This window comes from Xenopus tropicalis, chromosome 4 (assembly GCF_000004195.4).
Source record: "Xenopus tropicalis strain Nigerian chromosome 4, UCB_Xtro_10.0, whole genome shotgun sequence".
Taxonomy (NCBI): domain Eukaryota; kingdom Metazoa; phylum Chordata; class Amphibia; order Anura; family Pipidae; genus Xenopus; species Xenopus tropicalis.
The window spans coordinates 97,068,580-97,096,045 of record NC_030680.2 but is presented as its reverse complement, the minus strand read 5'-3'; the positions used below and the strand labels follow the sequence as shown (position 1 = coordinate 97,096,045).

Genomic DNA, 27,466 nt, shown 5'->3' with positions numbered 1-27,466 from the left:
AAAGATAGGCCAGTTCTCCTGGATTCTCCTGGATTTTGCAGCTGACTTACACACTGACTGGCTCAGCTCTTCCCAGAAAACTGAAAAAATTTTGCCCTTGAGTGCTTACAAGATTCTGACAGCAGTAAATATGGCCACCACAAACACCTTCATACTAGGGTGACCAGATCAATAGAAAATTCAGGGTCAGTTCTAGTGATCTGGCCACCCTACTGTAAATGCTTGTGTTTGAGAGTTACAGGAAGAAAAGCAACACTTTTCTTAGCATTGGTTAATATCAATCACTTATTTCTTGCCTAAACTTGCGATAGGGAAACATGGTTCTGTCTCTTATTAGAGGAGATTCATTTTCTTCCTGAGTCTGTTTCCTGTGCCCTGATACAGTATTCAGCTGCTGTTGAATAAAAAAAAATTGGTCCTTTAGGACCCCCTGGGCATTGTGCATGAACAGTAGGGGGAACACTCCTTTACTTCTTTTTGCTTGTGCACTTGTGATCCATTCAGTGTTACAACTAAAGCAAATCTGAACCTTTACATTTATTTGACATTAAAATCAGATTTTGTGAAAAATTAAATATGAGGGTTCAGTTTTGGACTCAGCCAAACCCAGTTTTTGGAGTCAATATTTATATCCAGAAGTTCTGGTCCGATACCTGTACAATGTATGTGCATTATTTTGTGTTTTTGAGTAACCTTTATTATGCAATATTGCTCAGCTTCTAGTCTAAGCCTCAGAAACTATTATCAAAATGTGGCATAACTAAAATGGTAACAATTAGGTCTTTTGAAATGATGATTCGTACTGTATCGCTAATTAGCAAATAAGTTATATGTCTTCTGCAGACTGCATTAGATCATGTATTATGCAATTACAGTAATGGCTAGTCTGCCATGCAAGCTGTGGATTTCCCATGTCCAGTGTAAAAAAAGCATCAGATGGCTATCCTCATGTGGTAGGTCAGGGGTCTCAAACTCGCGGCCCGCGGGCCATTTGTGGCCCTCGGTACAGTATTTTGTGGCCCGCACCAACGCCTTCTCAAAAGCAATGAATGGATCGTGATTTTTATTGCGATTCAAGGGATAATGCAAGACATGGCGGGCGGGAGCTGCTGATTGCGGAAATGACGTTATGCCATCATAACAGTTATTATGGGAAGACGTTCTGTGTGCACAATTATCTGCTCCCGCCCGCCTTGCATTATCCCTTGAAAGCCAATTTTTTGTGAAATCCCTTATGCGGCCCAGCCTCATCCTGACTTTGCCTCCTGCGGCCCCCAGGTATATTGAGTTTGAGCCCCCTGTGGTAGGTCAATGGGTTATTTCTTGCATAAACTGCAGTGCCGCAACTATCTTGGCCTCTTTTATTAGCTTTTAGTGTTGCAGCTTTATGTCTTTAAAAATGTACATATACAGAGCTGCTGCATGACTTAGTTATCCGCACATATGTAGAGTGCAGGCTCTCCTCTTTATACTGGTTGCATGTATATGCATCTGCGTGCAGAATTCACTGTATGCACAAGCTGTATTTGTCTATAACATGCATATTGTATACACAGCTCAATGGAAATAGAAAATCTATACTGTGTTTGCGGCCCACTGCTTAGTGTTAAGAATACATACTGTATGCATAGTTCTGTCCTTTATAAATAAAATGCAGGTTATATTTGGAGTCTGCTCTTAGGTGAATAGAATGCATACTATATGTGCAACCCTTTCCTATGTGTAAAGACTACATTCTGCCTGTACCTCCTTCACATCTGTATAAAGAGTGCTATCTTCATTATATACTGTTTATGTGGTTTAAACACAATAAAAAAAAAAAAAAAAATATTCTGAACTCCTATTTTCCTAGTTCTGAAAAGTAAGATTGCACCATTGTTCTACATGCAATTATACCACTGCTTACTGTGTTTGCTACAATTCTTTGCTTAAATGTTTGGCCTATGAAAAATGCACATTTTACTGTCTTTAGTAATAATTCACCAATAAAAAAACAAAATGAAACTTTCTTTTATACTACACTCAACTGATACATCTTGTGCACTTTCTAGAAAAGAAAAATCCCAATATCTTATCTATCATCTGCTTGAGTATAGTCATATTCTTTTCAAATTATCCCGAGCTCCCTAATCTCCTCTCAGGCTCCTAATGATGAAGCCAGTAATAGGATTTGGGTATTAATTTGGGACCATAATGCCAGCTGCATGTTGCGTGGCTAGTGGGTGAGGGGTGACCTTGTAGTGTGGCCAGTCTCTGCTGGCTTTGATCTGATCTTTAGGGAACGTGTGTTGGCTTGTCACAGAGCGGCGTGGTCCCTCTGCGGGACTACAGTGCAATTTTAGGGCACAATGGCAGGGTCTGTGGATGCGGTACTGGCTAGAGTAAAGGATGTGTGCAAGCGGAATGGACTGCTCATCCTCTCAGTTTTATCTGTTATAGTGGGATGTCTGCTTGGATTCTTCCTCAGGACTAGACGACTAACAGAGCAGGTCAGTGAAACAGCTGGGCATTATTCTCAGGCAAATTTGCTAAAAAAATATGCATTTTAGCCTAAACACAATTGGTTTGGCATAATACTTTCCTGTAACTGCCATTCAGTCTGAAAGCCATGCTTCCTGCAGTTGGTTTTGGCAATACACAGAAGTTTATTTCCAATAACTACAATTAAGTTAAGGCAAATAGATTATTTGTTTTTTCAAAAAAAGATATCCCTTTTTGTGATTTATTGACAGTTGAATTTTAAAAATTAGGAAGCTGCAGGAGAAAAAAGATGGAATCATACATTATCTCCAGTGTGAGTCTATTCAATCCTTACTGTACTGCTGGTTGCTAGATATATGCTCTTGATCTCTTCTGTTAGGTGTTACATATATTCTGTGGAACCATATAAAGGGATTAACAGTTCATACTATTGCTTAAAGCATGGATCAGCAGACTCTAAACCTACATCCCTCAATGAACTACAAATCTCAGAATTATTCAGCAACTGAAGGAGGTCATTGTGGTAGATTCTTTAAACCTGGTTCTATTGTCTGATAGAAAATCTATTTGTTAGAATATTCTAGACTAATAGTTCACAAACGAAGAGGTTGCTGGCCGTAGGGAAAGTTAGTGAAGTAGATGGGGGCCAAGAATGAGTATGGGATAGTGTGAAATGTGGGGATGTGTGCTTATTTACTGTTATGTCTTGGCGACATCCTATACTAGGCAGGGTCGCTTGAAATGTATGGCAACCTCTGCCCTAGATTAATGGATATCTATTGTCAGAGGCAGATTAAGGCCACTAAGATGGTTCCCAAGGCCCCACTACATTTATCTGGTTTTGGTTTCCTACAGTAGTTGCACAACATTAACTAAGTCCTCTAATTTTTGTGCCACAAGGTGCAAGCTGAACAAGATTCTGCCAATGTGTGTCACACTGGCACCATATGTTGTATGAAAAATCATAATCAGCACATCAATTGACACCAGCACCTTAGCTATTTGTGCAGGGCCAGGACCACTTTGCACTGGACCCATTGCAAAGATCTCATGGGTGGGTTCCAGCAGCCAGAAGGACTGTCTTAAGCAGATGATCTTAAATATAATGAGGCTAGCAAAAAAGGAAACAACAAAGAGCTCTCCTAATTTTATGATTATTGCTGAAAAACAAACAAGCAGAACCTTACAGGCCATAAAAAAATGAATATGGTTTTGTTGTAGAGTTCTTGCTGCTTATTAAAATATGCCCCATTTCTGGAGGATGAATGTATGATGGTGGCTCCTCTGTCCTGGTGGGCTCTGTGTAAATGTCCCTATACCACATTTATTAAAATGATACTCCTCCTTAAATCAATCACAGGTAACCCAGAATTCACATCAGTAAAATATTAGACACCTTCCATATGTGGGATGTTATAACCCTTAATAAGGGCAATGTTAAGGAATTGACCCAGTTACAAGAATTGAAGGAACTACTGTAACACAATATCAGTACGTGCAAGTAGCAAACTATGCCCAAAAGGAAACCGCAGGAAAGGTGAATCTGACACAACACTCTAAACATCGTTGCAAGTTAGGCCCTACATAGATTAAAAAAATCATTATATTTAGCAGCCGGTGTCATGGACACCCTAGTCTGATACTGGCCTTAGGTGCATATTCTATGAGGTGATGGTACTGGGAGCTAGAACATAAAGGAAAGTATAAATCCTGCCATTGTACATATTGCTTCTGCTGTGACCTAACTGATAACTCAGTTAGGTCATTAAATTATGTGATTTTATTTTACTTTGCTTTGGTCTTTTCCTTTCTGTTTATTGTTTTGTTTCTATGTTAATAATGCAAAAACCAATGAAATTTAAAAGAAAAAAGGTCTTGTTTAGGACTTGCTGCAACATCATCAACATAGGACTTTCTGTTCCTATAAAAAAGGCCCCTGTACTTTCCAAACTCTTTCTACTGTTTACTGCTGCATACTTTCCTTCGAGTAGCTGTAATAGCTTCTACTATGGCAGTTATGGGCCATAACAATGAGCATGGTATATCTCATGGGTGCTAAATTTATTTGTGGCTTATGTAGTGTGTGCTGGCCACAGGGAGAGAATATAGAGAATATCTCAATTACAGGTTATTGCTAGAGCAATACCTAGATTAAAAATGTGTAGTAATGGCTACTGTATTTTATACTGGGGGTTCTGTATCAATAGATTAATTCAGTATGCAAATATAGAAAAAGAAATACATATTTAATGGATGAAACCATTTATATGTTTGGTCAGAAAACCGATTTAATATTTGTTGTGAATATAACATTGATCTCAGTATTAAATCGTTGCATGGTTGGACTGGCTGCAAAATTTGGTCTGGGCTCCATTAAAGTCACATTGCTCCTAAAATATACAAATCTGTAGCATAATGCTCTGGGTTACCAAGGCAGAATTCTAACTGACTAAATGTTGTAGTAACATGATTATAGATTCTGTTTACTTTCAAAGCATTGCCGGTGTCTTTTCTCTGTTTTGTAGGAGATTAGCTACTTCCAATTTCCTGGAGAACTCCTTATGCGGATGCTGAAAATGTTGATTCTTCCTCTTGTGGTGTCAAGGTAAAACACGTAATTAGTATTCCATTATTAAATATGGCTGCAGTTGTGTCTTTAATTGAATATCTTCCAACTTTTATTTAAGGTCCACAGTGAGTAGGGTGACCAGATCACGTGAAAATTTAGAAATACATGTTGCAGGGCAGCACTGATTGCATTTAAAAGCGTTGAGCCCTGCTAGCTGGATATGTTAGGCATGTACCTAAATTTTCAAGTAATCTGGTCACCCTAACAGTAAGTGATGCTAAGTTTGTAAAATATATGGGTATCACTGTTGAATTATAGTCATTGATGGTGCCATATAATGTATTCACAAACATTGTACTTTGATTTATATGATAAGCATATAGCAGGGCACTATTCATTGTTATCTGTTTACATGTGTGTTCATGTGTGAGAGTGGCCTGTGTATGATACTAGTTACATACAATTAGTTGTGCAGTTAAAATAAAAGAATATCTGTTGATTAAAGGTGTTTTAACCATCTTTATACCCATGGCCCATAAAAAACATTAAGTAAAAAAAAAGGTACTGGGCTACACTGTATACAAGTCTCTACTTCCTTGTGTGGAATACTGAGCTACTAAAGCATGACACCAGTTGGCACAAGCGCCTGCACCAGTGGCATACTGGTGAATCACCTGTGGCACCCCGCATGTTCATGTATACAGACAGCAGACCCCAGATGGAAATTGCATTAACTAATGTTCAGCGTGCTGCCCTCTTGGTGATGTCATTAATACATTAAACATGTGACATATATGACAGGAATTGCAGTGAAATGCTTTGTGTCATTACTGATCTTTCTGTTTAACTTTTCCAGCCCTTTGTACTTGACAGAGATAACAAGTAGTTAAAGCCTAATGTCACACGGGTTGTTTCCTCTGCTGTTTTATATATATATATATATATACACACCAACTCAGATAATCTGATCCATTGCCTTCTGCACCTTGCATGTGTGCACACAGAACAGATTTTGGTGCAGAAATGCCAAAACACCAAAATCTGCTCTTTGTGTTCCCTTACAGGCTGATCCTGTTTCTGTCAGTGAGCACACGCATATAAGGTGCAGAAGGCAACAGATTGGCTTTTTGCCACTGGCACACATACATGGTTTGCTAGTGATGCAGGCCGGCCCAAAACCTCCGCACACCACTTGCGGGCCATGGGCGGGTTTGGGTTGAGCTCTACCTTCTGTTGTTTCTGCCCGCAACCTTAGACTGCCAGCTTTCTCAGTATAGGCACGTCCCTGCCTACACCCCTTTCATGAAATCAGAGGTGGGCGTCTCAGGTGCAGGTCTATAAATAGAGTACCCACCATTAGAGTATAAATTGTGATCAATAAGGCAATCTGGACCAGATGTAGGAAGGCTGGTATTTTTTTCCAAAAAATATGGCAACTCTAGTTGCTATATTGATGGGTTTCTGTACATGCACAATTAGCATTCAGTGATATGGAAGGGCCTTTTGCACATGTGCAGTGAGGTCATAGGAGACTTCAAATACCTGGCTGATATTTGACCAGCCCAGCAGGTAAATTACTAGCTTGGGCCAGGGTATTACAGGGAAATTACATATTTGGTAAATTTGTTATACCCTACAAGTTCTCCCCTTCCCTGACCCTCTTCATTAACAGATTACCCCTTATAACGCCTGACCCACTTATACTATATCCCTTTCCCTGCCCATTCCACCCATGTGTCGCGCCCCCTGCCCCAAAGGCCAGTATAATAGCAAAAAAAAGTGCCAACTCTACAGTACAGAACATAAGGCAACCTTTAGTACATCTGTGTATTTTTCACATTTTTTTTTTCCTATACCATATTAGTGTAGCCCTATTCTGTTACTGAAGAAAATCCTGCACTGATTGCCACCTTTTGGGGCTACAGCAGGGCTGCCAGGTCTAATTTTCTAAACCAGCCAAATTCATTCAAAAAACCAGCCCCAAACTAGCCAAACGCCATTTCAAAAGTAGCCCACAATATCGAAAGTGAAAAAAAAGGCATATGGGAGTTATGTCACAGCAGAAATGGATTTAGAATATTGCATTAACTCCAAACTACATATTGGTGTTTTTAACTACAACTCTCACATACTTTCCAACTGTCCCAATTTTCCCTCTTTTGACAGCTCAACCCACAGTCCCGGATTCTTACTGAAGAGTCCCTCATTTCCCTTTTGATCTCTTGCACTGAAGCTAAAAAAGATACAAATTTAATTAAAAGTAGCTTTTGGCAAAGAGCCCAGAAATCTTAACTAGTGTCACCTGCACTTAGAAACATTGCAGTTATGCATAGTCCATCCCTCCGGCGATTTCCGCTCTAGCCAGTGGGATGGCATTGCGGGGAGATTAGTCGCTGGTGACAACGAAAATTTGTCTCAAGTAACAAATGGAAACCTCTCACATCACTGTACAAAGTAATAGTACAACCTTATACAAGATACAGCAGGAAGCAGTTTGTAATGCAGACAGGTTGGGACTGAGAGATTAGAACAGGAGCAAAGCAAGTCCCATTGCATGCTGGGAATGTAGTTTTACATTAGGCTGTAGGCACTGGAAGAGGCATGCCAGGTACACTTGGGGAAAAAAAAGTTGGCTAATTTTCAAAGTATAAATCTGCCAAGGTTCCAAAAAGTATCCCAGATCCATACATTAGCAGGTTTGTACATTGAAACCCAACCTGAGCTTTAAATTATGGGCAAAGTTTGGTGGAAAAAATGCCAAACTGGCAACCCTGGGCTACAGGAGTCCAGTGTCTGCTCCCAGCACTTTCCCTCCAGGCCTTCCTTCCTGCCAGCTCACAGGGGTTGGGGACTCCTCCCCCTCCCTTCCCAGAAACAACACAGAGAATGGGACAGGTATTCACAGCATCCATCCATTAGTATATATGATCCACATTAATCCACAGTGCTTTCAGCTGCTAATATATTTAAGATAAGGAATTTCAGCTGGTTATGCAACCTACAGTAAAATGTGTTCATCATTAAGCTGTATTACTCACCAACTGGCGAGTATTCTTACTGACCTAGTCAGGACAAACAATGCCTATGTTATTCTGATATAAAAAGTTCTCGCCTACAAAGACCTGAGGTAACACATATAAAAATAATTTGATTACTGTGTACAAAAATATGAATGTGCTAGTACATTATACTCTATTTAATAAGTGCTTTAAAAAGTTTAGTTTTCAGCTGATTTATTGACAATTTCTCCAAAGATTAGGGAATCACCAAATCCCTATTTTAGGATCTGGCTGAACCCCGAATCCTTTGCAAATGATGTGTCCAATTACTGGACTGAATACAAATCCTAATTTGCATGTGCAAAACAGTAACACCAAAAAAATGAAAGTTTGAATTAATAAGCTGCTGTGTAGCCATGGGGGCAGCCATTCAAGCTGGAAAAAAGGAGAACAGGTTAAATAGCAGATAACAGATATGCTCAGTAGAATATAATGGGGTTTTATCTGCTAAGGTACCTGAGACATTTCTCCATTCAATGGCTGCCCCATGGCTACACAGCTGCTTTGTTTATATAAACTATATATAGTAGTGTTTCTGTAGCAAACACACCAGTTGTACCAGAGCAGGGCAACAGTACATTATATTGTAATTACTTTTATACACTTTCATTTTTTGGTGTAACTGTTCCTTTGAAGACAACAATTTTCGCCTGTTTATGTGACAAAAAGTCACATGATTTTAAGGATTTGGGGCCCTGCAGGTGCCCCAGCCGTGTCCCCTAACCCCCCCCAGGGGCCCCCCTAACCCCCCCCGCAGGGCCCCCGCCTGACGTCCTCCCCAAGCGCGTATAAATTGAACGCGTCGGGGAGGAACTGTCAGTAGGGGGAGCGCCGGCAAAGGTCGGACTGGGCCGCTGGGGCCCACCGGGATTTTTCCCGGTGTCCCGGCGGCCCAGTCCGACCCTGCCCACATCCACCCCTCATTTAAAGAAGAAGGAAAGGCTAATAAAGAGTTAATCTCAAGCTGCAGGCATACCTTCAGTTGTCTCAATAGTGCCCTTAAGTCTCCCCATATTTCACCTGTTCAGATGATCAGAAGCCTCATAGGAAAAAAAAACCGCTAAGCTGTGTAAAGAAAGTTCCCATAATGCCTCACTCCTGCACCAATACCCAGACCAGTGTACATGCTCAGTGTGTAAGACTATGAGGAAGCTTCCTGCTGATTGGCTCAGATCCACATTCCTAAGGGGGGGAGGGAGTTCTTAGTTTTCTTGAGGGAGGGGGGAGCATGAGAAGGGAGAGAGCTGCGTGACTCTGGAAAACAGACACAATAAATCTTTTGACAGAGAAGTCAGTGCAGTGTTTCTGTGAGTGCTTATGGCTGTATTTACATAGACCTTTCTGATAAAGCTTACTTAGTTTTTACCTTTCCTTCTCCTTTAAAACATGGACAGGGACCATAGCAGATCTATAGGAAGTGTCAATAAAGGGACCATTTTTAAAGATAATGCTGGTTTTTAGCCCCGAGTGAAAGCTGACACATATACTATTCATTATTGCCTACAAGATTAGGGGTGTTTCACTTATGCTATATGTCACTTTAAAGTGTTAGTGCCACTGGATGAACTGGTTAATATTCTGAGATACTGCTAGTTTCTGCCTTGTGCACCTGGGAAAGCTTCAAGAAGTGTATAAAAATACCACAGACTTTTTCCAGCACATTTTTCTAATGCACATTAAGCAATAAAATTCAAAATGAATGTCAGTATCTGGGGTGACATATCCATGAATCACCAGCTTCATTTTGGTTTATTGGAAACTCTTATACACCGGGGATCCTAATGAAGTACAAATGTATCGCTTTAATTAATGCAGGAAGTTTATCCCAACACATTTTGATTTTTAGAAAGTATTTATGTTGCTTAGCTGACAGTGAACATAAAACATAGAAAGCCTTATGGAATATTTTGCTCATGGATGATTTCTTTTAAATAGTGTCAATTGCATTTTTACTGTTTATGGATTGTGATACCTGTTAACAGGGGTCAGGGCAGGAACTAGGGTTAGGCAGAAGAGGCACCTGCTTAGGGCACAACGAATGTGGCGGCACCAGGCACGTACCCTCTCCTGCCCTTGTACACACTCCCTTGCCCCTGCAGCTTGCCTAGGTACGGCACCACTGGTCCCCCCCATGATGTCCCTGTGCATATGGCCACCTCTTCACAAGTATGCATGGTGGCGGAGGGTGCAGGGCGAGTTGGCCAGCCAGGTTGACTAGGGTACACGGTCATCTTGGCCTGCCCCTGACAGGTATTCCTGGGTGCTTGGCTGCCCTAAGGCGATCTTTGGGATGCTGACCCCAGTATTTGACTCTCAGAGCTTAGGAGGGTGACAAGGGGGGATTTAAAAAACTGAATTTTGACTCTTTAAGTTACCAGGAGCAGCATTTTGCCAGGTTGTCACCTTGCCTCATGGTAGCAGTGTCCCTGTCTGTTAAAGGAAAACTATACCACAAACAATAAAGGTCTCTATAAAAATATATTGCATAAGACATATGTTAAACCTTGTTTCATCTAAACCAGTGTAATAAAAATATACTTTTATAGCAGTATGTGCCATTGGATAATCCTAAAAAAAAAATACTGCCATTTTAAGTACTAAAGGCCGCCCCTGAGATCATAGGATTCACAGTGCACACAAACAAGCCAAGGCACACATACATGCTAGGTCACATCAGCCAATTAATGGACAGAGTTCTGCTTTTTACTCCCCCACTACTTCCTGTTACAGTTAGAGCTGCATTATTTCCTGTCAGGTGATCTCTGAGGGAGCACACAGCCCATCACAAAAAGGGAAAAGATGTAAAAGGACAATATTTACTGATATATGGATTCAAGTTTGGTAAGATTCTTTAATAGGCCACTTAAAGGGGTTGTTCACCTTTGAGTTAACTTTTAGTATGATGTAGAGACTAATATTCTGAGACAATTTGCAAATAATCTTCATTTTTTATTTGTAGTTTTTTTTAGTTATTTCACTTTTTGTTCAGCAGCTCTGCAGTTTGGAGTTTCTGCAGCTATCTGGTTGCTAGGGTCCATATCACCTTAGTGACCAGGGTGCAGTTTGAATAAGAGGATGGTAAATGAATAGGAGAGGACCTGAATAGAAAAAATAAAAAGTAATAATAACAATAAAACTGTAGCCTCACAGAGGAATAGTTTTTGGCTGCAGGGGTCAGTGATCCCTATTTGAAAGCCGCAAGGAATTAGATGAAAAAGACAAATAGATAAAAAAAACTAGAAGAAATAAATAGTGAGGACCAATTGAATAGTTGCTTAGAATAGGCAATTCTATAACATACTAAAATGTAACTTAAAGGTGAACCACGTCTTTAACATAATATAAACTATCATTCTGGGGATATAGTTTTTCTTTAATAGATACTTCGGCCACACAAGATTTGCCTCAGCTGCGAATCACTGGTCCCTAAAAATTAAAAATAAGTTATTACAAGTTATAACTAATTGTGGGTGTTTCCGTTCATTGAGTGGATTTAGTTCCTTATTATAATTTAACAGGATTGCTCTGATCCTGCTAGAATGAGATTATTATTTGTAATTTTCTTGTACTGAAATAGAAATGCAATGAGGCCTTTGGATCATTACGTTTCTACAAACAAATCTACTAGACAAATTACAGTTTTAGGAATAGACATATATTATTTCACATTTGAATCTGTCGCATCAAACTGTCAGGAGTAAATATTGTTGAAGTTATTTTAAGCAAAAATCATGGTCACAAAATGTAGAAGTCATGTAAATATTCTCCATCTGCCTGAGTAAAAGTATGTGTATGTGTGTGTCACCGCATGTGTTGCAGATTATGGTGTTAAAAATGGAATATCCTTCCTGCATCTAATGTTTCAGTTGTATCCATAAACTTAGTTATAGGTTAATGTCTCTTAAGTCCAGGGACTGGAAAGCAAGGAAAGTATCTGACCTTATTTCCAAACAAATCATATAAATTATAAGTATCTCACATTTACTGTGGAACCTGCAAGATGTTCAAATATTTTTTCGGGTAGATGTCATTACTTTACTTTATTTGTTTGGTACTTACACAAATATTCATATGTTCTAAAACTACAAAAAGAGATCCATTCTGGCTATACATGTAATAATGTCCCATATGCTTTGTGGTCAGTGTGCCATAGAGCAGATTTGTTCACAAACCACTATGTTTCAGTTCTAATAGAAGCCTTGAGTCCATCACATCTTAGCTGGCAAGTGCTCATTGCTCCTCTCCAGACCTGCGGAATCACAGATAATCCTGATTTGTTGGAGGAGCCTACAAGTTTATACTAATAAAGTCATTCATGTAGACAAGCAAGACTTTTCAGTGTTTTAACTTGCATGTCATGGAGTCAGCTAAGTTTATTTCAAGGATACCACATGTACATAGCTATAGGCATACTTTCTTAATTAAAGCTTTCAAGTATTTACAATACTTTTGTCTCTGGATCATTTTCAAAAGCAGGACTGGTCTTTCATTCTAGCTTCAAACACAGGTACTGAACAAGTAGACATTTAAATTTTGTTTAATTTTATGTGCCAATACCATGGGGCTGGTGGTGCAAGCATCATACCCCCACTGAATATAGTGCAATAGGAAATGCGGGTAGATCCCCTTGGGTCACCCATGTGCCATTCCTTAGATAGTAGAAAGTTAAGTTTACGTGTGTACTATTTGCCACCTAGAGCAAATCTTTGTACTTTTGACCATGGGGACAAGGATTTGCACCAGATATTGGCTGGTATAATTAAGGAAAATTGAGAAAATTAAGTAAATGTAGTTAAATTAATGCATTGTGTTACCTAAAGAAGCAGGTGCAAAAATGTATGTCTATGTTTGAATAATTTGAAATGCTTACATTTTTGGAGGTTCCTAGTATTTTTCTATTGGCCAGGTGAAACATACAATGCTCCCTTTGACCAGTACACCCTGTGTGCTAACTTTTTGTATTAAAAAAATAGACATTCAATGGGCATGTAAACAAGCAAGAGTTCAGGGCAAGGCAAAGAGACAAAAGTCCCGTACAAGGCACACAAGTGCAGATGGGCAAGGTGACCATATAAAAATACATAGTTATTGTTGTCAGCAAGCTTCTATATTTGAGTTTTGGGGCAATGTACACATGCTCTTTACTGTTTTGGTACTTGATTTTCTGGCGTGGTGGCACTTCCATTAGGACCAGTGCTGTGTAGAAAAATTTGTGTAATTCAGGGGTTGGCCTAGAAAATGACAAATTTAGATTATTTTTTATATAAATGTATTTAATGTATTTTTATATTTGTTAGTGGACTCATTAACTGTAATGCATATGGATTAGATAACAGTCTCTGCAACAGTATGCACAGACTGTTTGTATTTCCAAATTACAAATCTATATTTGGGTGTACAAGAAGGTTCCACTGCAGGTCATTTAAGTTTGTGGAAAATAAATTAGTGGCCAGAAAGATCACTTGTAAATCTTGTAAATATTCCTTCTTAGGGGGAACAGCTATGTTCTAAACTGCTCTGCCAGGGAAGGTTGGGATGGAAGATGCCCAAATGTCTCCAAAAATTGCTTAGATATATTTTTACATAAGAAAAAGCCCAGGGCCTAAAATAATGTAAACAGCTAATAAATTGTTCTCTGGAAAGATTTTTCCTCTTCTGAAGCAAAACAGACATGAGCTCCAGATTTTTTTTTTCAAATGTTCCTCAGTATCAGCAGTGGTAAGGTACCCTGAAGGCTAGAAGATTTTAAAATATTAAAATAATTATTTCCCCAACTAGAAACAGCAAAGCACATTTAACTAGCTGTAAACTTGCAGAGTCCTCAACTGATGCTTTCAGACACTTTAAAGAAGAACTAAACCCAAAAAATAACTATGGCTAGAAATGCTGTATTTTATATAATGCACTTATTGCAGCAGCCTAAAGGTTCAGCTTCTCTAAAGTAATAATGATCCAGGCCTTTACAGTTCCCCATCTTGGATTTTATTACAAGTGCCAGTGATACTCGCTCATTGTGTTCTGAGCAGCTGAGAAGTGAAGCTTAGGGGTCATTGCAAATTAATAAGCAGAAATGTATGTTCCTCTGTCATATAAGGGCTAGAATGTAAATTTCCGGTGGGATGGCATATGCAGCGCGGCGATTTGCTGAAATCGGCAAAGTTGCCTTTAGAGGAAACTTCGTCGATTTCGGCGCCGCATATGCCATCCCACTGGCGATTTACATTCTAGCCGGTGGGATGGCATATCGGGGAGATTAGTCACCTGCAACAAAGGCGATTTGTGAATATGAATTATTTGCTAATCAGTCTTATATTATGACATGATTTTAGAATAAAACAGTTTGGCCAGAGCAGGAATGTACAGTCTAGTGGTGGTTTATTCAGTGACAGATATATAGCATTAATGCTTAGTGATTTCATTGTACTTCAGGAACATTATTTTTCTATATACAGTGGTGTGAAAAACTATTTGCCCCCTTCCTGATTTCTTATTCTTTTGCATGTTTGTCACACTTAAATGTTTCTGCTCATCAAAAACCGTTAACTATTAGTCAAAGATAACATAATTGAACACAAAATGCAGTTTTTAAATGAAGGTTTACGTTATTAAGGAAGAAAAAAAACTCCAAATCTACATGGCCCTGTGTGAAAAAGTGATTGCCCCCCTTGTTAAAAAATAACTTAACTGTGGTTTATCAATTCAATGTTCAATTTCTGTAGTCACCCCCAGGCCTGATTACTGCCACACCTGTTTCAATCAAGAAATCACTTAAATAGGAGCTACCTGACACAGAGAAGTAGACCAAAAGCACCTCAAAAGCTAGACATCATGCCAAGATCCAAAGAAATTGAGGAACAAATGAGAACAAAAGTAATTGAGATCTATCAGTCTGGTAAAGGTTATAAAGCCATTTCTAAAGCTTTGGGATTCCGGCGAACCACAGTGAGAGCCATTATCCACAAATGGCAAAAACATGGAACAGTGGTGAACCTTCCCAGGAGTGGCCGGCCGACCAAAATTACCCCAAGAGCGCAGAGACAACTCATCCGAGAGGCCACAAAAGACCCCAGGACAACATCTAAAGAACTGCAGGCCTCACTTGCCTCAATTAAGGTCAGTGTTCACGACTCCACCATAAGAAAGAGACTGGGCAAAAACGGCCTGCATGGCAGATTTCCAAGGCGCAAACCACTTTTAAGCAAAAATAACATTATGGCTCATCTAAATTTTGCTAAAAAACATCTCAATGATTGCCAAGACTTTTGGGAAAATACCTTGTGGACCGACGAGACAAAAGTTGAACTTTTTGGAAGGTGCGTGTCCCGTTACATCTGGCGTAAAAGTAACACAGCATTTCAGATAAAGAACATCATACCAACAGTAAAATATGGTAGTGGTAGTGTGATGGTCTGGGGTTGTTTTGCTGCTTCAGGACCTGGAAGGCTTGCTGTGATAGATGGAACCATGAATTCTACTGTCTACCAAAAAATCCTGAAGGAGAATGTCCGGCCATCTGTTCGTCAACTCAAGCTGAAGCGATCTTGGGTGCTGCAGCAGGACAATGACCCAAAGCACACCAGCAAATCCACCTCTGAATGGCTGAAGAAAAACAAAATGAAGACTTTGGAGTGGCCTAGTCAAAGTCCTGACCTGAATCCTATTGAGATGTTGTGGCATGACCTTAAAAAGGCGGTTCATGCTAGAAAACCCTCAAATAAAGCTGAATTACAACAATTCTGCAAAGATGAGTGGGCCAAAATTCCTCCAGAGCGCTGTAAAAGACTCGTTGCAAGTTATCGCAAACGCTTGATTGCAGTTATTGCTGCTAAGGGTGGCCCAACCAGTTATTAGGTTCAGGGGGCAATTACTTTTTCACACAGGGCCATGTAGGTTTGGATTTTTTTTCTCCCTAAATAATAAAAACCCTCATTTAAAAACTGCATTTTGTGTTTACTTGTGTTATCTTTGACTAATAGTTAAATGTGTTTGATGATCAGAAACATTTTGTGTGACAAACATGCAAAAGAATAAGAAATCAGGAAGGGGGCAAATAGTTTTTCACACCACTGTATTAGCTGGTATACCCGTATCTTCCTTGCATGGAAAGTCATCCTGTAAAAACTTGTTTCTTAAAGTTCATTAATACTTTTGTTGCACTGGTGTGAAAACATATTTTGTTTTCTTTTAATGGTTCAAATATGTCATATAAATTGTCATTGCTTCCTATTAGAAATTGTTCTTAGGCTTGTTAATGTAGTGATGCCTCTTGCACTCTTCCCAGAGAGATGAGAGGTGTCCTCCTTAAACCTGATACAGTGCTGTGAGGTTTAGCCCATATGGCTTATTCATTCTTGGCTGCAGCTAAAGCACAGTTCAGAAGCTTTTTATCCAGTAAACCTTTGTAGTGTGAGAGGAAGGATGTGGGCTTTCAGCATTTTTTTTCAGGGCATTATGCCAAAATCTTGAAAATATGGTTATGTTTGCTTTTTCTGTGGTGCCATTTGAAAAACTCCACTTTCAACTTTATGTGTTTAATGCAGTAAGTACAGGGCTGTATGACAGCCACAGCTAGTGTTGCCACCTCTCCTGCCTGATCAAGATCTGGCCAGTTTTAGACCAAATATCGTTCGGGAAGGCCTGTCGGGGGTGCCCATACATGGGCAGATAAGCTGCTGAATCGGCCTGAAGGATCCAAATAGACAGCTTAAATCTGCCCATGTACTGTATCTCACCTTTAGTTTTTTGGGAAAGGGGCAGAAAGCAAGTGCAATCATCAATGCAACAAGACATAGTAGAGCCTGAACATTATTATACTGACAAATGCAGTGTGCTTCAAATGTTAGAATATTATTGAATAAAACTAAATTCTATAATTGTATATAAAGTAACATGCATGTTAATGAAAATAATGCTGCAGGCCCAGACTGGCAATATGGATTCTGGCAAATGCCAGAAGGGCTGCTGTAAGATAGTGATAGGCAGTCACTATTTATTGGGCTGGTGGGGACTGTTTGGGCCTTTGTTTACTTGAAATGCCAGGGCCTATTTTGAATCTGAGTCCAGGCCGGATTGCAGTCTATATATTTGCTCTGCCATAGACAGCAAAGTTCTTTTGGTGCACAGAATAATCCTTGTCTACTTATCTCTAATAGCTACCATATTGCTTGGCTTTGTTGAGCCTATTTCTAAAGATTTCACTGGGACTCTCTTAGTAATCATCAGTGCTGTGTTGATTTTGTTTCTCAAAAACTAATCAGTGCTGCCTTCAGAAATCATTGTGCTCCCACTTGTCGAAGCCCTGTTTTGCCCCTCTATTTGCTCCAAACCATGACTACTCTAGGTGCATGTTGTAGTTTGAACCTGCAAGTTACCATGAGCCTGTTACTCTTGACCTAAACAACAAGTAGGCTTTCCAGGAACAGGCTTGTGTAGAGGGTAAAACAGTAGAAAAAGCCTATCATTCATGACGCTCTAAAAAGCAGTTACTGTAAAAAGCACTTACTGTAAAGGAAGTCATTCAAGCCAAAGTGTGTAATTTGTACAGACTCAAGAGGGACATAAGCCTTTGATGGGAGCACTATCAGTTATTATTTATAATGGCACTTATTAGTATGTAATAAGTGTGCTCCATCAGAGGATTTTACTCAACTAATGTAAAAGAGCTCACACAATTTTGTATATATGTTTATATATCTTTGTTTATATATATATATATATAGAATGTGTTTAATTATGCTATGGTACATATCACACAAGTGTTTATGAGCCATCATTATGTACATTCACTTTTTATTAATTGTTATGTTGAATGTATTGGCATGGGCCTACCCACTTTTTATGAATCTCTTTCCCTATCAATCTCACTAGAACTTGTCTTTTGTAGTTTGATGTCTGGACTAGCTGCACTTGATGCCAAAACCTCCAGTCGTTTGGGAATTTTTACCATTGCCTACTACTTATGGACAACATTTGTAGCTGTGATAGTAGGAATCATCATGGTTTCCATCATCCATCCTGGGGGTGCAGCTCAGAAGGAGACTACAGAGCAAAGTGGGAAGCCAGTGATGAGTTCAGCAGATGCCCTTCTGGATTTAATCAGGTAAATAGGCAGCAATATATAAACACCCAAGAGTTTTAATTCAAACTTTTTATAATGCCCAGAGGAACCCCAAACCCCTACTCTGGCCACCAATCCCCTACTCTCAACCCCAATCCCTTGCTGTCATGTAAAGAATTTCCTTTAATATGGCACCCATTATGTCAAACTTTTTGAAGAGACGTTGACGGGAAAGGAAAGCCCTAAAATCTGAACAAATAGATGACTGCATGGATCTGATTTTCACTTACAATCGTAGATAAGCACCAAATTAAATGCAAGTCTCTGAAGTAAATACTCTCTGCTTCCTGCTGTCTGAAACTGCTACAGCTGCACTGTTTTGTGAAAGCTAGTGGAATACCTCCTTGTGACACTCACAGTGATATATACAAGGAATTCAGTTAGAACTAAACTATCTGCTAGAACTAAAAGTATCTGAGAGAAAACTTTGCTCATAGAGATATTGTTTGTAATGTAAATTCGTTTTCCTGGGGGCTCATTTAGTAAGTGAGTGTTGACAGCAACACCAATTCTTGGCCTTTTCCACTTATTTGTCGGTGGGGGTTAGTAAAGACTGCACCAGAGTGCTCCTAGGTGGAGCTCTTTAAGTGTTACAGTCCTTTTTACTCCCTGTAGTCAGTATACATTAAGGTACATGTGCAGATTTTAGCTGGCGATTCAGTCCCTTTGGTCCAATGTGGCAGCTTATATGCCTGTGTATGGGGCCTTTCGGGGAAATCGGGCAGATAACGATTGGACAGATTTAAAAATCTCATTGGAGTGGTGAATACATCAGTTCATTGATATGGTCATCACCCTGATGAACTGTATTCCCTGATATGCCCACCTCAAGGTGGGCATGCAAGGGGACAATCTGCTCGTCTGCTGACCAAGCAAGAGGATGTTTCAATGTATGGCCAGCTTGATTTCTATCAGAGCTAGGCAATTTGTGACCTCCCAGACTGAAAAGTGTGTCATTGTTCTTGAGTCCTAGAATGCTGAATGCTGGGCAAAATTGGTGCCCTGACCATAAAAATGAATTGAATGCTCTACTCTAGGGTGACAAATTAACCACTATTTGCAAGACTTTTCCACAGCAACTGAGAGCCAGAAATGACTGGTAACACAAAGCAATAGCTTGCACTCATTGCAAAGATTCTTTTAGCTCAACATCTCTTTAAATGTGAGGCCAACCTCTCTCATGACTTTGTAAATCTAGTTAGGACAGAGTGGTTCATTATTTCTAATACATGGAAATACCTGCTGTTATTTCATCACAAAGCCTACTGTAGGTGCCAAATGGCGTTGACATTTTGCAAATTATGAAGACAAACCGATTTCTAGGGATCAATTTTATGGAAAATGTAAATTGTATTTCTAGCCACATAATAGTGTGACTAGAAATGATTCTGTGTAAATGCTTCAGCAAATTAAGGCAGTTTTATGGCAAAATATGAAGCATGCATGGATTCGCCTCCAGAGTACTAGGCCACTTGGGTGGGCATAAAGATATACTGCAATGCTCAGTAAATGGAAACAATTAATTACAGATGTCGTATAAAGGAGGCTCAATTCCCATGTTATTTCCCTCTTAGAAATGCTTCTGATTTAACTCACATTGCACTCAGATCAACAGCATATTTTTGTTTAAAGACTGAGGAGAAAATTCTCAACAAAAGTAAAAAGAATACTCCCAATCAAAAATGTTTCTTTTTTTATAGAAAAAAATCGATTCAAAGTGAGGTACAGTGAAAAATAAGTACTGCAAATGTATTGTTGTACCGAGGGCCGCTATCGGGGTAGAGTGGTACAGTCGGGGGGGGCCCCATGAAATCTTCTTCCGTAATAGGGCCTGGTCGCGTAAGTTACGCAAATTGCATAAGTTACATATAAATTACACCGAAACTTATGCAATGTATGTAACTTCCTCTAAAACTGCCTAGAAAACTATGTAACTTGCCTAGAAACTTACGTAACTTGTGTAACAAGCAAAAGACAATATAGAGAAGCTTTGCAGGGACAAACTTCAGAGACCACCAATGAACTAAAAAACTGACTGAATTATTAGTACATTAATTATTCATTTTAACTATTTATATGAACTGCTTATTATAGAGTAACGTCAGCTGTTTGAATTGGGATCTAGTTACTAAATTATATTAGTATCTCCTAAATGAACTTTCCAGCAGTGGGAATGACTGGTTATTGGGCCCTGCAGCCACATCATTGGGCCCCTATGCTTATACGTAACAAACGTAACAAAAAAACAGAAACTTGTGTAACTTACATATAAATTTCACTGACCCCCCCCCAATTAAAATACTGATTTATTAGCACATTACTTATTTTTAGTATTTTTATGAACTACTACTGACTAGTTACTTGGCACCATAACTATATCACTGGGTGCCTATGCAATCATATGCAAAAACGTCTGTAACTTTCATATCAAGCAATCACAAAGCAGGGGCAGGTAGGTGGGAAGGGGTTAAACTTAGGGCAAACTCCACTGACCCCCCCCCCTTGCACACAAGGGGAGTGGGAAAATTTTTTGTACTGTGCGGTTATGTTCATGGGGGGGGCATATAATTAACTTGTGCGGGGCCCCTAGGTTTCTGATGGTAAGCCTGCTTGTACAGGTATGGGATCCCTTATCCGGAAACCTGTTAGCCAAAAAGTTCCGAATTACGGAAAGGCCATCTCCCATAGACTCCATTATAAGCAAATAATTCTAATTTTTAAAAATGATTTCCCTTTTCTCTGTAATAAAACAGTACCTTGTACTTGATCCCAACTAAGATATAATTAATCCTTATTGGAGGCAAAGCAAACCTATTGGGTTTATTTAATGTTTAAATGAATTTTAGCAGACTTAAGTTATGGAGATCCAAATTACGGAAAGATCCCTTATCTGGAAAACACCAGGTCCCAGGCATTCTGGATTACAGGTCCCATACCTGTACCTGTGTTTTTGTTTTTATTTGAGAATCTCATCTTGATTGTACCTTACCTTTGCTGGTTTAGAAGAAACTATGTCATGTCTATCTCCAACACATATATCCAAGACTAATAACTGTAGAGATGACAGACATTATAACAATACATTGGATTATCCTCAAACTGCGCCAGTATAATTTCACTGCAGGTCACTGAGATATAGGAAAGAACATGCTTTAATCCTCCTCAAAACCTAATAATTAATCTGTTTGGTGATCATGTGACCAGTTTGTTTTCTAGAGCAATCTGAAATTGACCTAAATGCTGCTAATTATTGCAGCAAGGAAATACCATCTGCACTTGACTCTGCTGACTAAGGATATTAACACATGGGCAACCTAATTGCACAGTCTGAGGCATCCTAGTATTCAAAGCTCGCATGAGGAGTTGTAATGACTCTGTGAGGAGCCACTCAGCCCTTGGCAGGGAAGCAAGTTGGCATCTTATCCTTTCATTCCCAGTTTTTTAAAGACACACACATTTTCCTTGATTCTGCATCACTAGTTCTACAATAGTAATCTAAAAATTTATGATGCATAACACCATTACAGCAATATCTAGCACTGTAGTGTTGTCCTAGGTAGAAAACAATGGAGTTTGTCTGCATATTCTGACTCCAGTACACTGGTCATGATCATCTGTTTCTGTGGTGCCCCATAGTGCAGAAGGTTGCATAAGCTTTGCATTGACAAATATGAAACACAGTAAGAAGTCGCCAGACAAACACATGCTGTGGCACTGACCAAGCTGTTAGAAGCACGCTTGTGCCAGTGCTCGGTCTAACCTACATTCTGGAAATGATCAGCTCGTAGAAATGATAAAAATACATTATTTGTACACAAAAAGGAGAAAGATTGCCAGTGCTCACTTGCCCTTAAAAATAATTGTTATAAGAATGAGGTGCCACACAGTACCACACTTTGGCAAAAATATTTAAGCTCACATGCCATGTCAAGGCCCCTCTTTGTACCTACACTGCCTATTAGTTGGAGTTTACATTATAGTGAGGGGGCTAAATAAGGTAGATGAAAGGTTTATATTGTGTATGAAAGGACTACAGCAAAGTACAGAAAAAATAATTTTTTTTGAGGAGTAAAGGGAGGAGTAAAGGGATTTGGACAGTTTTAGAGGACCTGCCACTGAAATGTTGAAGCTCTACAGCAACTCTATACTTATTATTAGAACTGACTGAAATTGGAGGTGCAGTGGGTAAATGCTGATTAAGCATTTGGTAAATGGGATATCCTGAGAGTACAAGAGGCTGGTTTTATGGAGCTGGTGGACATGTGGTCTTAAAGAACAGAAATACTCATTTTCCTTATAAACAGGAGGCTGCTAAAGCAAAAGCTAGGTATCAAGAAACCTTGGGGGATTAAAATGCTGGAGCCCATATGCTTAGTATCACGGGGCTGGTGGAACTGCAGCTTTCAAGAACAGGCATGCCTTTTTATTTGGATTACACGTGGCTTCTGAAGAAATAGTTGGGTGTCAAGCAGTAAGTTGGGGACTGACAAATTAGAGCCCAAATGCAACATGGCACTGGTGAACTGTGTGTTTTTAAAATATGCATTAAACTAATCCCCAGCCACCCACCATGGAAAGGTTTATTGTTAGTGGTTTAAAAAGACAACACTCTAGTAAAAGGCCAGGGCAGGCAGCAAGCAAAAGAAAAAGGGATTGATTTACAAAGAAAGGTGCATTTTCAAAGCAAGGTCCAGTGACAGGTTAGGGGTAATGTCAAGCAGCAGACATCAGGTATATTCAGACTTGAGAGAATAATTCATGTTCAGTACCAGGGAATATACATAATAAAAGGAAAGGACAGGAGCTGTCTAGATGCCTGATAAATATCGTAATGATCAAGAAGAGGCAGATGAAGAGGCAGGCTTATATAGCACATTGATTAAATTATTGCCACAGATGATCTTAATAAAATTGCAGGTAGGCACTTATTTATCAACACTGGGCAAATGTGCACCTGGCCAGTAATCCATAGCAAACAATCAGTACTGCCACGAATTACAGCTCGGTGCAAGTTAGCAACTGCCACGAATTACAGCTCGGTGCAAGTTAGCCCAGTGTTGATAAATATGCCCAAATGGAGGCAGTTTATGTTTTGAAAAGTTAATAAAGATTATTTACAAAGCTAAACCTACAGAGTCTCTTGTGGCTCCACCACAGCTCCAACAGTAATTGTGCTGGTCCCTTATTGTAAGATCTACATTGGCTTCAAGAATAAGTTATACTAGCTAGTTAGCTCTTCTCAAGACCAGTAATTCATTTATTTGGTTAATAATTGTTAGTCAGAAATACGCTAAAATATGTACTGTACAATATACTCATTAATAGGATAGGAGGAGAAGGACAGGACGAGGAACATAATTGTTGCTATACAGCTATCCTATCATATACAGGACCCTAAGGAAAGTTATGCTCTCAGTTGGCTCCTAGTGGCTCTGTCACATGGCATGGAAAGCTGATGACTTCTTAGTGGCGTTTGTTCTATATTGCAGATAAGTCCATTTCTACTTCTGTCTCTTGTAAACAGATGGTGCCTAATTCAGAAGGAGCAAGGTAGTATGCTCCAGTATGTTGGTGGGAACTGCATTTATGGCTCGAAGCCCTGAAATCTGTAATTCCTCACTGACTACACATCTACATGCAATCTTGCTATTAGATCTTGCCAAAGATGGTAAAAGCACATTAGGAAATATAGAGCCTATAATTATCTCACCAAAAAGACAAATGTAGTAAGTGCAAGAAACAAATGTGTTTTAGGGGATATGTATTATAGTGAGATATATTTCGGAACAACCCAGGGGAGTCAGGTTCATGGGTCTTAATTGCCAAACTTTCCATACCAGTATCTTAAAATAACAGCATGATGTTTATATAGCTGCATTATTAATATAAATAGAATTTACAAATGTTTATATGACATGTATATAAAGGACCACATTTTTAATTTTTGATGGGCAGTCATAGACATGATAGATGAATTAATGTTATACTTGTATAATAGATTCAGGATATGTACCATTACCATTATATTAGTTATCAGGAATCAATTGTTACCATGTTTTCTGTTGAAAATCCCCACAGTGAAAATATAGGATAAAAAATGAAAAAAAAAAAAGTTTTAAAAAAATGTAGTATTTGTTTAAAATAATTTTTGATTAGATGGTCAATATAATATAGACCTTTCTGGGATCAATTAAGGTATAAACTGTGTACTATAGATCTCATTATAAACGTATGAGTATGCTGGGCCATCAGCAGGCTAGTGCAATAGCAGGAGATTGAGTCTTGGACCTTCAGGTTCAGATAAAAAAAGTGAGAATTAGGGACAATAAATACTACTGACTAACTGGATGATAAGCTTAAAGGGCAGTTAAGTCCTGAGTTGTTATGACTTACTGAAATTATTAGTCCTTTTAGTTTGGTTAAACTGTTTATCCAGTGACTTGGGAAGAAGCCATTGCTAGTCACAGTCACATGTACATTCATGGGGATTTGTTTACTTTCTAAAGAGATCACACAAAACATGAAGTGACAGTTATAAGCAGCAAGTCCTGTCTGAGCACAGATGCATAAAGGATTTAGGTTTGGGCTCAGTGAGGGTTATGGTAACCCTCTTCTCAAAAACACAGAGGCCAGGAATAGGGAAATAGATAAAGGCACACAGGGATGCCTGAAAGCTTTAGAACACACAGAACAAGCAGACATTCATTATTGTTATGACCAAAACCTTTTTAAAGTATTATATTTACATTTTACATTACATTTTCTCTTTCCTTCTGTGTACTATATCTTACTATTCACTCATTTTTTTCTTTGATGCCTCTATTCTTTGTATTTATCATTTGCTGTCTTCCCCTTCCCCTTCACCACATGCTTTCTGTTTTTATTTTCCATCCTGTTCTAATTCATCCGTAGCTGTCTCTCAGCCTCTATCTATTTGCCTATCTATCTATCTATCTATCTATCTATCTATCTATCTATCTATCTATCTATCTCTCTCTCTCTCTCTCTCCTCTTTCAGTATAATATTTTCATTATAACTTGGAAATCTAACTAATCTAACTAATCCAAATACACAAATACAAGTATCATGGGAATAATCTTCTATGAAAGCAAACATAGCACTTATTGCATGTTTACTTTTTGTCCCCTCCGAGCTATAATAAAAGGTTGAATTTACTCAAATTTTTTTTGTTTTTTTAAGACCAAACAAACAAACAAAAAAGCTCAAGCCTCGCAAACATGTTTAAATGTTTACTTGTAGAATAGTTTTCAGGGTATAAGACTGTACTGTAGCAGACCTAAAGCTGGCCAAACTAAACATCCATTTGGTGAGGTTACAAAAAGAGTCAATCTTTGCCCGATTTGCCTACCCTGAGATGAGTGATATCAGGCTGATCCGATGCCACCCACCTTAGGTAGGCATAACCCCAAAAAGATCCATTTGTTTGGTGTCCTTGCTAAATGAGTGGATCTCTATGTGTATGGCCAGCTTTAGGTCTGCTACAGTAAGTCATTGTCTTAATGCACATTCCAATTGGAACAATAATTGCCACCAGTGCAGGCCATCAGGCCATGCTGTCCTCACCCTAACAGGATATTTAAATCTTGCCCGGTGGATATCTGGATGATTTTCAGCCAGATATTTGTTGGGCAGCCCTATCTGGAAGGACCAAGATGGCAGCTTATATGGCCATTATATGCAGTGTAACCCTACTATTACACAGAATTACAAACAGAATCTAATAAGTAGCTTGGAATAGCCTTGGTTGTTCCAGTATCTCCGTGATGACTTGGCAGCACACCCTGAAGGTAGATAGCAAAGCAGTTTTTTGACATGTGTCATTAATTTATTTTCTATAAAAACAACCCATTCGGGAATTATATATACCCTGACCCCTTGGCCTCAACAAGGTTGTCCCCCAACAATACAAGAAATAACATAGACCATAAACAGTATTAAACGAGGCAAATCCCCAGGTCCAGATGGCCTTTCAAAAATCTATTTTTAAAAATTTCTAGATATTTGACTCCCCCTCTATATTTTCCTTTTTAATCATGCAAAGCAAGGCAGCACAGTACTACCAGAGATGAATCAAGCTTCCATAACTCTACTCCCATAAATTGGCAAAGACTATTTAAATGTAAAGCACTTATGGCCTATATCTTTATTAAATGTTGGCATTAAATTACTTGCCAGTGTTTTAGATAACTGGGATAAATGCTTCCTCCCAAGGCTTATCCATGCAGATAAAACTAGATTTATATCCTATAGGCAATCTGCTGACAGCTTGAGATATTTTAACCTTACTGAGCATTTACCTTAGACCCTTCTCTCTCTCTGAGCAAAATTAATGGTTTTACATTTGAGATTGTAGAGAACATTGACATCTGCCAGAAAATAAATTGTTGATGAATGAATGGGAGCAGTGCAATAAAACAGTATTATACCTACATATATAACTCATATAACTCATTGTAGTTAACCAACCAGATGTGTGTGACTGTGGCAGTTATTTCAATTCTTTACTGACATGCAAATAACATGATGGAACGCATTAAAATTATATAAATCATGTACAGAACTATGAACTGCATGTTGCCTAGCCTAGAAATGTATGTATGTATGTATATCTTTATTTATAAAGCGCTACTTATGTACGCAGCGCTGTACAGTAGAATACATTAATACAAACAGGGTGTTAATAAGATAATAGATAAATACAAAGTATAATAATAAATACAGATAAATACAGCAGCAATAAGTTAAGAGTCGAGGACACAAGAGGAAGGAGGTCCCTGCCCCATAGAGCTTACAATCTATATGGGAGGGTAACTAACAGACACAAATAGGCAAATATAAGTGCTGTAGGTCACAGTGGGTGACACTACAATATAAGTGCCAGTTCCCAGATTAGGTGCTCCAAAAGGTAGTCTTTAACCTTAGTTTTAAAAAGACTGAGGGAGGATTCTCTCCGGAGGAAATCAGGGAGGGCATTCCAAATGTAGGGGGCAGCCAGGCAGAAAGGTTTAAGGCGGGAAACAGCAGTAGTAGTTGGGGGCGCAACCAAACGATTTCTCTGCGAGGAACGAAGGAGTCGGCCGGGAACATACGGAGACACAAGGGACGAGATGTAGTGAGGAGCAGAGGAATGGAGGGCTTTGAAGGTTAGGAGAAGAAGTTTGTAAGAAATTCTTTGTTTGATAGGAAGCCACGATAAGGACTTTAGCAGGGGAAGGGCC

The 27,466-nt window shown here is 39.1% G+C and overlaps 1 protein-coding gene across 1 annotated transcript in view; it reads left to right on the top strand.

Moving 5' to 3' along the window:
• The first annotated feature begins 2,258 nt into the window (after positions 1-2,258).
• slc1a7 (solute carrier family 1 (glutamate transporter), member 7) overlaps positions 2,259-27,466 on the top strand; it is a 36,299-nt gene continuing 11,091 nt past the window's right edge. Inside the window, exons 1-3 of the mRNA XM_004914013.4 lie at positions 2,259-2,489; positions 5,007-5,086; positions 17,993-18,208. Coding sequence (XP_004914070.1) covers positions 2,349-2,489; positions 5,007-5,086; positions 17,993-18,208 — 437 coding nt within the window. The 5' untranslated portion in view covers positions 2,259-2,348. The remainder of the gene's footprint in view (positions 2,490-5,006; positions 5,087-17,992; positions 18,209-27,466) is intronic.